At 46.7% G+C, this 11685-nt stretch overlaps 1 protein-coding gene across 1 annotated transcript; it reads right to left on the bottom strand.

The window, feature by feature from the left end:
- Window positions 1–889: 889 nt before the first annotated feature.
- Window positions 890–2088, bottom strand: LOC119253152 (transcription initiation factor TFIID subunit 9). Its single transcript, XM_037520798.2, has one exon. It carries the CDS (start codon window positions 1905–1907, stop codon window positions 1113–1115), a length of 795 nt encoding a protein of 264 aa, XP_037376695.1. The 5' UTR covers window positions 1908–2088; the 3' UTR covers window positions 890–1112.
- Between the last annotated feature and the right edge of the window lie 9597 nt (window positions 2089–11685).

Raw genomic sequence — 11685 nt, 5'->3', positions numbered from 1 at the left:
CTCTCAGGCCAGGCTGACCCAGCAGTGGGCTGTGTTCACTGCTCAGGGCTTAGTATCCTCACTTGCAAAGCGGTGAGGGGACACAAGCGTCACATCCAGAAGTGCCCCTACTGGACTTTCTCTGGTTGTTTTCTGCCCGCTATGGCCTGACACCTGTACCTGAGGCGGTCCCGCAGTGCCCCATAATTATAGTTGCTGCGTGCAAATTGCATTCTGTTTGGCTCCCCCCATGAACCAGGCTCTTGTCTCCAAGGAGTCTTCCCTCCTCGAATGCCACGTGGCTGCATCTCCATCCCCTCCGCTGTAAAGCTGCCAGGACAGTCCCGGTGGTGGGTGGGTGGATGGGGGGGGTGATTTGGGCTGTTTCCAGTTTTCTGGTTTATAAATAGCACTGCTGTGCATATCTTTATTACAAATCCTTCTCTCCTCCCAAACCCTGAATAGCTGAGCCCCACGGGGCACCCAGTATCCAGCGAGTACATCTTACTCAGAGCCTTTCTTGCTTCCTGGCGGTGTCAAGCTGCCTGTAGCAACCCTCGCTGTGGACAGTGGTCCTGGGAGATGAGAATGCGGGTTCTTCTGAGCTCACAAGAATAAACAAAACTGAGCAAAAACTAAAGGAAAGAACACTGGTGTCTCCTGACATTTTATACCTTTCACTGTAGGGAGAGCTCACTGTGCACCTGGGCTGAGGCGCGCTGGTGAGGAGGCGGCCTCACCCCCTGTCAGAGCTCTAGGGCTCATTTTGTTTTCCTTCTTTCACATACTTGTTGACATTTTTTAAAAGTACAAACAGTAACTGAAAGCATTCTTATTGTGCAAAGTTCACCATGGTTTTGACATTTTTTTCTATGGTATTTCATTATTATTTTTTTTTTTTCAAATTGATGAATGAAATCTTTATTTTTTCACACTTAAAGGCTGATGAAAAACCATTAATAATCCTATTAAAGAAAAAGCAACATCTTAATTGAAAGGTATGTTAACTATATTTACTCATTAAATACTTTTTAAGTTTTCTACAACAGAACTTGAAAACATCCAGCATGCAATGTTTAATCTCAATACAATGGATTCAAGATCAAGTACACGTTACAAGCACCAAGGCTAGATTACAAATTATCATAGTCGTCATCATCATCGTCATCGTCATCATCATCATCTTCGCGTTTTCTTTTCATTGCATTTGATGATTCATTGGCAGTATTTTGTGATACCATATTTGTGGTAATAAGAATATTTTTGGACCCAATTAATGATGGATTAATAAGAACATTTTGAACTGCTGATGTTGCAGGAATTGATGCCTTTACAGCTGGGGCCTGTGAAGTGGGCATTTGTACTGTAAACCTTTGCCCTGTAAGGGACATTGGAGTCCCTACTTTAGTTGAAACAGCCATGGTTTGTGGGGTTGGTGTACCAAGTGTAGGAGTACTTGGTCTGCTAGTAACTGAACCAACACTTAATCTTGGAACTGTTATTCTTCCTGCAGAAGTAGATGCCTTTTTTTGTAAAGACTTAAGTCTATAGTTTGGAGCAGTCAAGCAGTACCTGTCAGGTGGCAATCTAGGGCCTGAATATGGCTTGATCAATGGCAAAGGGGTTTGATTTCTTTGCCTTGCAATATCTAATAAAAAATCTCTTGGGGGAGGAGAGGTAAAAGACTGGTCAGCACGACACTGGATTGCCAATCGCACATCATCTGCATCAACAGTGGCTTTCTTAGCATGGCTTGAATAAATTTTTGCATCATCTAAAATTGTGGTCACATATCGGAAGGCAAACTCCAACATCTGATTTATAACTCTTGGCTCATATTCTGTAATCCCCATATCCTTCAGGATTTGTGCCATCATCTGTGCATCTTTCGGCATGCTCTTGGGAGAAGCCATCTTGCCAGACTCCATGATATCCGGTGTCAGACTTCTCGAGCTAAATCACCCACATTAACGTATTTCAGTCCTGATCTTGTTGCAAGTTCTTTGCCTAGCGTGGTTTTTCCAACCCCTGGTGTACCCGTGAGCAGGATGTTCGGAAGCAACATGGTCTTCGCCGCGACGGCCCCGGGCGCCTCATTATTTTTTAATGGATCAGTTATTGAATTAGATTCTTTGTAGAAAATTTAGATCACCGATTTGTGAGGGCAAGCACAGAGCAGAGGGAACCCTGCAGCTGAGGAACAGCCTTGATTTTTGGCAGAATTTAAGAGGCTACAGCTTTCTGATCAACCTGTCGCCCCTTGGTAATCTCGAATTCTCCCGTGTAAGAGATCTCACCTTCCCGGTGTTGGGGCTTATGCAGTTGCTTCTTGAAGTATCTGTGAGGTGCTTCGGAGCTTCACGTTGCCAATATTAGATTTGGTGGAGGTGGCGATGACAAGGTTCTGGTGCCTCCTGCACAGAGGGGCTGATTGAGGGACAGAGGTCCAGGCACAAGTAAGAAGCCACTGCCCCGTGGCTTCAGGAAAACCACACTCTTGCCTCTGTGGCACCATGAAGATGAGCAGAACGGTCCCAGGAATGATGCCAGCTCGCAGTTCTCTCACTTGCTGACTGAAGCGTTTTTGCCGTGGCTCCACAGCTTGTGAGGGGCACCGTAAAAGGACAGTATCTAGGCATTTTGTGAAGTAGAATCACTCAGATTCTGCCATTCTTGTCACCACAAACTGGTTTTGTGACACTAGCAAGAATCTTCTCTCTCGCTCTCTTTTTTTTCCCAATCCTGGCTGTGGCTCTGGTACATGACTTTTCTGGAATACATACCAGGTGGGGAATAGCTGCCAATTCTTCTAAGAGAGGGTTTCGGCTGCAGCGGGGCTTCCCTTTCTTATACGTTTTTGGCTTTGACGTTACCTTCTTAACCTCACCACCAGCATCAGCCTTCTCGGCTTCAGATTTCTTCTCTTCAGTAACCAGCTTCCCAGCTTTTTCACCTACCATGCTGCAAGGTAGGAAAAGATGGTATTTTACTCTCTTTTTTTCCAGTTTATATGAGTAATTTCTATATTCCTAGAAAAGTTTCTATTCCAGTGAAATTTTTCCATTTATTGATAAATGTTGTGCATAGTGTTCTTTGTTTTCCATTTATTTATTTATTTATAATAATAAATTTTATTTTTATATTCCCCATACAATTTCAACCCCTCCATTCTGACTCCAATCCCTCCCCTCCCTCCCCCCACCCCACAAAAATTGTCTCTGGTTCATAATTTTTGTTGATTTTCACTTTCTTATAGTTATTCAATTTCCTGGTCCCTTATTTAAGTTTTCTAGATTCCTGCTATGAGTGAGACCATCCGGTATTTTTCTTTTTCTTTCTGGCTTATTTCGCTGAGCATGATCCCTTCCAGCGCCATCCATGTTGCTGCAAATTGCATGTGTTTATCTTTTTTGAATGCTGAGTAATATTCCATGGTGTATATGTACCACATCTTCTTGATCCAGTCATCTATTTTTGGGCATTTGGGCTGTTTCCAAAGCTTAGCTATTGTAAACAGTGCTGCTATAAACATAGGGGTGCAGGTGCTCTTTGGAATTGATGTTTCTGTGTCCTTTGGGTAAATACCTAGGAGTGGAATTGCTGGATCATATGGAAGCTCTATGTTTAGTAGGTCCAGAAATCTCCACACAGCTCTCCATAGTGGTTGGACCAGTTTTGTGCATAGTGTTCTTTAATAGTCTTTTTTTTTTTTAGATTTATTTATTTATGCATACAAGAGCTGGGATACAGGCCAGAGAGGCAGGGGGTTGAGAGCATTCACCAGAGACAGAGTGGGGAACAGAACAGGCAGACTGACTGAAATACACTGCTGAGGGGAGCAGCGGGTGAGACAGCAGAGGTCTGCCGTGCCATGTGGGTTTCTCCCTGGCTGGCCGGGGATCGAACTTGTGCTGCAGAGGCTGCAGATTGCTTCACCCCTTACGCCACCAGGGAGGTCCTAGTCTTTCTTTTTTTAAACTCTTGTCCCTCTCTGTGTACCTACGTTTTTGGTATATATTTTTATTGACTAGACTTGTCAAAGATTTGCTTATATTACTGTTAATTTTTTTTCCTCAAAGATCTAGCTTTTGGTATATTGATTATTTATGCTAATGGTTGTTTTGTATTTCATTAATTTCTGTTTGGACTTACTAGGCACTACCTGTTGCTTCTCTGAGGTGACTCCCAGCTTCTTGAACTGTTAACTTACTTAATTTGCAGTCCTACGTGTTTCCTAATAAGTCAAGCTCTTTGCTTTTCTGATCTGCTGGGTTGCATCCCCATGGGGTTTCGTGTAGGTCTGTGGATGTTTCATTTTTGCCTTCCCCATGGTTTATAATTTAGATTTCCAGTGAAGTGAATTTATTTGGCATTCATTAGTTATTTGTATTTTTATTATGTGTCTCCCATTCCTGTTTTTGTAGACTGTTTTAAAATTTGTCTCCTAATACTGAAACTGTTCCATGTGGCTGTGAAGAACACCTATTCTCCACACCTGGTACCAATGTCAATGTACTTTTCCTGCAATTTAAAAATTAGGTATAATTTATATACATGTTACATGTAATGACATAGAAATGACAACTACATGAAAATGTGCTGATTTTATGATTGTGGTTTGCCGAAGTTTATACACAAGTACAATGTACACATGTGTAACCATAAAAAATAGAGAACATTTCTGCCATCCCAGAAAGTTTCTTTGGGCCCTTCTGAGCCAATTCCGGCACTGCTCAAGCCTATGCAGGGACATTCACTTTTCTGATTTTATAACCATGGGTTCATTCTAGAATTTGTAGAAATGGAATCGTGCAGTGTGTTTTATTTTGTTCAACTTTAGTTCTGAGAGATTCACCCATGTTGTTGAGTATCAGTAGCTATTCTTTCCTGTTTATTAATGCAGATTTACTAGTTACATTCCTGTTTATGGACATTTACATTGCTTGCAGTATCAGCTACTATGACCATCCTTGTACAAAATTTTTTTATTTTTGACATATGCTTTTATTTCTTTTGGATAAATACCTAAGAGAAAAATTAGTAGATTACAGGGAAGGCATTTGTTTAACATCATAAGAAACTGCCAAACAGTTCTCCGAAGTGGCTGTCCCCTATTTGTGTACATTTTCTTTTATAATGTTTATGAAGCAGGGTCCTCTAAATTGTTGAACCTGGCGGTGCTGCGGGGTGTCAGGTGCAGTTTACCTCTGGTCCCACTGAGGCCGGCTCTGGCATGGCTCCTCTGAGCCTTCCAGCCCATGAGCTAGCCCCGATCTCAGTGCTGGTCCTGTCTGGGCATGGGCCAGGCTTTTGTCTTTGATATCTGCTCCAGGATCCTAAATGGACCAATCAGATGCTCAGATTCGGGCTAAATGGGCCAATTAGGCTCAAACTTGCATCAGTGCCAAAGGGGCTCCTACTATTCAGTTTTGAAGCCCAATCACAGTGAAAATGGACAGCATGGGATTGAAAATGTTCTTGAAAATGGACCAATTTAACTGGAACTTGACCAGCACCAATCAAACAGCTAAAATTGGAGGCTCCCCCACCCCCTAGCTCATAGTGTTTGGTTATGGTCAGGTGGACAGGCTGGTATAGTTTGACCTGCACCAATCAAATAAGTGGGATTGTAAATGGACAAGTCTTGACCCCTCTGGTTCAAGCCATGGGAGAAACCTGCTCTTTCCTGCTGCCTGAATGGTGGGATGTGCTGGCTCTGCTGCCGCTTCCGGGCCCCCCAGTGAGTACAGCTGGAGGGCTGGCCATGCAGGCAGCTGAAAAGCTGGCAGCAACACTGGTGGTTTCCCGCCCTGCTTCTCTACTGGGCAGGGCGCTGCTCTAAAAGTGGCAGCAGTGGGTAGGAAGCTCCTGCAGCCAATAGCACGCTGCCTGCAGACAGCCTCTCCCCCACCCCCCCAAACCTCCAGCACAAGCTGGGTTTGAGAACTTGAGCCCCTAAGCTCTGGAGGCAGCAGCATGAGTTTCCCTACCAGCCACCAAGAAGTGCTGCCTTTGGGCAGCACCCGGGCTGCCCTGCATTGGGAGGCTGCAGGATGGCTACATGGAAGCCCACCTGGATGGGCTGGACCTGATGGCCAGCCTTCTTGCTAGTTGGGTTTTTGAGTGCCAGTATACTACCCCTTTCCCCACTTCACCCCCTTCCCTCCTTCTCCCCCTCCATCCCCGCCCCCACCCCTCACTGCTTGGGCTCCAGTGCCTGGCCCTAGAAGCAACCTGCTTGCAGGAAGCACAACCCACAGTGGGTGGCAGCAGGTGCAAGCATTTTGCTGCCCTCCACCAGTGGCCCCGCTGGAGATCAGGCTGTCGGCAGAGGCTGGCAGTAATGCGGGTGGCAATGATTCTCCTGTCATGCTGCTCCAGGGCATGCAGCCCACTGGGGCTGCAGTGGCAAGGTTTTCCTGCGCTGGAGCATGCTCTGGCAGAGGATCAACAACTAGCTCTGCAGCCCCTGGTTCAGGGCTATAGTAAGGAGGTTGGAGCTCCAATGGGCCAGCTAGAGCACTGCATCTCCCTAGAGCTGCAGGCAGTAGCTAGGCCTGTGGAGTTCCAGGCCAATGTGGAGGGCTTCCAGTGGAGCCTGGCCTGCAGCAGTTGGGACCTGAGTCCTAGTGCTGCAGCAAGCTACCGGGAAACTCCTCTTTCTCCCCCCACCCCAATTTATGTTGCGCTGGGCCACTATGGGCCCAATTTATGTTACACTGGGCACTGGATAGAGACCAGTTCTAGTCCATGAACTTGCCCTGAGGTCATGGCAGTTCAGGTCTGTGCAGGCACCATATTTTCCTTTTTATATTTGGCACCTGGATTGTCGAAAAGACCAATCAGGTGCAAGCTAAATAAACCAATCAAATTCAAGCCCAGCTTATTAGTTAGTTATTCACATTGAAAATATGAAATGAGGTGATTGGTGCTAAATGGCCCAATCAGTCATTTAAAATTGAAAATGGTTCATTCAAACTTGTAGAGTGTGGACCCTGAAAGAGGATATAAGTCAGGGCAGGAAGCAGCTTAGGGCATTCTGTTCCTGGTCTCCAAAGAAAGAAGAAAGAATGATCAACAGTCAACTTCTGAAGAAAGAAGAGCAGCTGAAAACTATCACAGTATCCTGGCTGATGTAACTGCCTGCGGCCCTGCCTCTGACATCCTGAAAGGAGTACCCTAGGCCTCAACCTGGTGTTTCAAAGAGCTGTTGTGCTATTGGTTCATTCCAGTAGCTCACAAAGAGCTGTTAATACTGATGTGTCTGACTCTGCCTCCTGGTAACTGATAGTGACTGGCACTATTGGCATTATGGCCTGTGCTATCCAGTACTGTTGACAGGTAACCAGCATTCTGTGTCCAGGTCATTGTTGAGAGTGGCCCTCCACTTCTGGTCATCCAGCACCTCCTCCTGGTGCTGTTGCCTCTGGTGGTGTCTGTTACAGCATCTGGTATTGTCCATCCTGACCTTCAGACTTTTACTGTGCACTGCTGTAGTGTCATCTCAGCAGCCCCACCTGTTAGCACTTCCAGCTGCACCATGAGTTGGATCCTAGCCCCCTGACTGCTACTGTGCCAATAGCTCCAGGCCCTCATTAACAGGACAGTGCCATCTTACATGAGCAGCCTTTTATTTGGGGTGAGATAGCTGGCCACTTGTAGCCTTAGCAAGTCTTTGTTTCTTCTCTGTGTTAAATAAGCCCCATTGTTGTTTCCTGAACCTGAGTGATCTTGCAATTAGCACAAAATCCAATCTGATTGGAGCTCCATGGGTGCCAATCAACTAAAAGGGACCAATGAGTTTTGAAAGGCAGGCTGAAGAACATATAAGCTAAGCTCCAACCAGCTTCAAGAAAGTTAGTCAGGTATGTCTGGACTGTCTCCAGGGAAAACCTTCATTGAACTGTATCTCTGATTCCTGTCCTCTGGCACCACACCTTCACAGACCTGACCTCCGATCTGACATCGCCAGCTGAATGACACCATTGGCCTTGTGCTAGGTGTCTCTAAAAAGAGCTCTGCTGTTGACTGTATGCCCAGCATCTCTAAGAGTTATAACACTGGCCCCTGCCTCTGACACATCTGGCACCAACTCCTGGTGCTCTTGCTGTAGGTGCTGACCAGTCTGGTGTCCAGAGCTGCCTGGCCTGGCCTTCAGATTGCTGGTATCACCTCTGCAAAGGCATTTGCAGAGACCTTAGACCTTTGAGACCTTCACTTTTCAAGACATTTGCTCTTTGAGACCTTCGACTTTTATGATCTTTGTGACCTTTGACATTCAAGACCTTCAAACCATTGCTATTGCCTCTGTTCCTGCCTTTAACTCTTTCCTCCCTCCAGACTTCTCTATCTCTCTCACACCTTTGTAAATAAACCCTGCTGTTGTTGAACCTTGAGCCTGAGTCATGTCCTGCAATTGCAGTCATAAATGCGCAGGCAAGAACCCACTATCTGTGACATTGGGGCGCTCCTAGCTTTGCATGGTTTCAGCTTTAGTGTCCTTGGGTAGCAGTTTGACTTCAGCCCCACTGAGGCCACTTTTGGCAGTGGTTTCTTGAAGCCCTCCAGCCCATGAGCCCTCTCTCATCTCACCTGAGTGTCAGTCCAATTTGGGCAGGGTCCAGGTTTAACAATTTGGGGACCCTGCTTCATTCATATCTGTCAAGACTAGTAAATCCTGACAACTATTAGGTATTAGCTCCTGTCACAAAGCAAAGAGTCCCAATGGGGTTAGAATTAGAGCCCAGAGCTGGTGTTACATTGGTTCCTACTCACAGATTTTAACAGAGACCACCTTTGTTCCCAAGGCATTCTCCACATCCTCTACAGTGATAGATGCCCACATTTCAGCTGGGTTAAGAGCTTTTCCCTGTGTTCCTTGCAGTTAAGTGAAATCTTGTGATTAAATTCTGGTCAATGGTTCATCAGGGGGAGGGTGTTATAGTCAAAAATTGATAAGTGCCCTCTGTCTATCCTCCCATTCTCTATCTGGCTACTAGGGTTGTGGACATGATGGTTGGATCTCCATGTCAGAGCACCAGGAGGAGGGCCAACCCCTGATGGAAGAGCAGAAAGCTAGAAGCAGCCTGGGCTCCTGAGGTCTACCTGGAACTGAGCACCTGTGACTCCAAGTGTCTATTTTTAGATGCTTGGGGAGAAAGATGCAAACCTGTGTTTCATGTAAGCACCTGGGCTAGTGCATGCAGGTCCTCTCTGGCTGTGTTGGGAGCCTCAGGCATGTAGTCATCCCTTCACTTGAGAGTACGGTGCTTGTAGGTGGAGGGTAAGCAGGTGGGCATTGGAAGTGGCTTTGGTGTAGGGCCTCCTGATTCACTGTAGGAGGCAGTTTCCTGGTGACATGTCCCTGATGTCTACAGTGAGAGAAGTTCAAGCTGAAGGTGCTCCCTAGCCTCCTCTGGCCATTTGGGACACTGGTGATTTGCTACTTGTTCCTGTCAGCCTGGCTCATGGAGATATCTGTGTGAGCCCAACATTGGATAAGAGGGTGCTGGATTAGGACAATGCCTAAGATCCTGGGATCCAGGCCCACAACATCTCCAGGAGGATGGCAGTGACACCACCCAGGAGAGGTGTGGTAGAATTAGACAGTAGGAGCCACTGGTCTAGTAGTCAGGAGGAGAGTCTTAGCCCATCGGAGACCTGGGAGGGGAACACATGAGGTGGTGGAAGTAGGGCTGAGCCCTGATCTGGGAGTGGTCTTAGTGGGGGGTCCCTTTAGGTCCCTCTGAGTGTGACCCCTCTACCCGAAGAATGTGGTACTTTCCTGACAGTGGTGCCCACCTTGTGCCTGAATGCCTAGTGAGAAAGAAGGACATGTGCCTGCATGTGCTTGGGCTAAGCCTTTATATAAGCCCGAGGACACTCTCAGGGACTTACTTGTTAGCTTTATTGTTTTACTTGTTAATCATTTAGGTGACTCAAGTTCCTTGAGGACTCAGGTACCAAATAGGATATGCAGAGGAACAAACAACAAAGTGTCATGGTGCCTTTGCTTACCCTCTCTTCTCTGCCTTCTTTTCTCAAACACACCCAGTTCCAACCACAGGGCCTTTGCACAGCCTTTCCTCCTGCCTGCAATGCCCTTTCCCTTAAGGCTAGCCTCTCTCTGTCATTCATATTTCAGCTTAAATGTCACCTCTTAAAAGGGGACTTCTCTGAGCATCTACTCTGAATTTGTCACCCTGACACTCTCTAGCAAATCACTTTGTTTTAAATCTTTGTAGAGCATTATTACGGTATTTCTTGTTGGTCTTGGACAGTCCTGTGAAGGCAAGCACTGTGTCCTTCTTATTCCCTGATGTGACCCAGCACCTGGGCAGAGCCAAAGAACATCAATATCTTATAGTAAGAAGACCAATGGCCACCCTTGAGCTGAGTATGGTGATTAAAAGCACCAGCTATAAAGTCAGGCAGACCCAGATGTCAATGTTGATTTTGCCATTGACTAGCTCTAAGATCTGAACCCAGTTGGTTTTTGATCATAGAGTCTGTGCCTTTTCCCCATTTGTAAAAGGAGGCTAATGGTAGCCCCTATCTTGTGTTGCTATGAGGTTTATATGAAGTTGTGATAGTTGGACATTTAGAAGAGTTTCCACCATATAGTGACTGCATAGTAAATTGAAGCTATGGATTACATTATCACCACCACTACCACCACCACCGTCGTCATGATTATCACCATCATCACAATCATCATCACCAGCATCACCATCTCTACCATCATCATCCCTCCACATGCCTGCCACAGAGTCCTGCACAGGTGCCACATCATGGTCCAGATGAGTAGAGATTGATGAACTAGGGTCTTCCTGCTCTGGAAAGCCACAGCCAGCTCTTCTAGGCAGATGTCTGGGTCTGATGGCAGTGACATCCCTCCCATGTCAGCAACCCCTGCAGGGGGGTCAGGGGAGGGTATGGCTTTCCTTGGGAGAATGAGCACCATGTGCAGCACTTTTAGCTCTGCAGATGTGATGCTTGTTGCCATGGTGACCGTCCTAACAATAACCTTCCAGAACCGATATTCCCCACACCCGCCCCAGCTGCCACCTGGGAGGGAGAGCCCTCCTTACTGACGAAAGCCATCTAGAAAGGATAGGGTGGGAGGCGGAGATGACATGGGGGTGGGAAGGAAGAGGGCCCTTCCTGAATGAGGGATGGGAGGCAAAAGCCAGATGAGAGGACTTCTCCGATCTGGGACCCCAGAAGGAGTCATGGCTGGCAGCTTTTCTCCCTTTCAGCCTTTTCACTCTGCTGGGTACCAGCAGAGTGGTCAAATAGAATATGCAGTGTTTGGAAGTGGGGAGTGGGTTGTTTGGAGAGTAGGGGAAAAGGTCATGCTGTTTAGGCAGGGACAGTCTGCATCCTTTTGGTAGCTCAGTTGTGCCCTACAGTGGTGCCCGGATCACCCCAACCTTCCTTGCCCTCCTCACCATTGCTTCACATCATTCTTTAATGTTTCAGCTCAGTGGAGGGGCTGCTTGGGGATCCTGGAACTAACATGAATGGAATGGGGACCTGAAACAGCATCCTTTTAGGGACCCTGACTTTCTGTGAAGCTTTGGTCATGGGAGGTCTCCTCAAACAAGGGGCATGATCGCAAAACAGACCACTAGAATGTCGCTGTGTTCTTGGGGGAGGCAGGAAAGGGGTGTTGTCGGAAGTCACGTGTGTATTTGTGAGCCTCTG

This window comes from Talpa occidentalis, unplaced genomic scaffold (genome assembly GCF_014898055.3).
Source record: "Talpa occidentalis isolate TD23 unplaced genomic scaffold, MPIMG_talOcc4v2.1 talOcc4.10, whole genome shotgun sequence".
In the NCBI taxonomy this organism is placed as follows: domain Eukaryota; kingdom Metazoa; phylum Chordata; class Mammalia; order Eulipotyphla; family Talpidae; genus Talpa; species Talpa occidentalis.
This window is presented reverse-complemented; position numbering and strand designations above follow the sequence as displayed.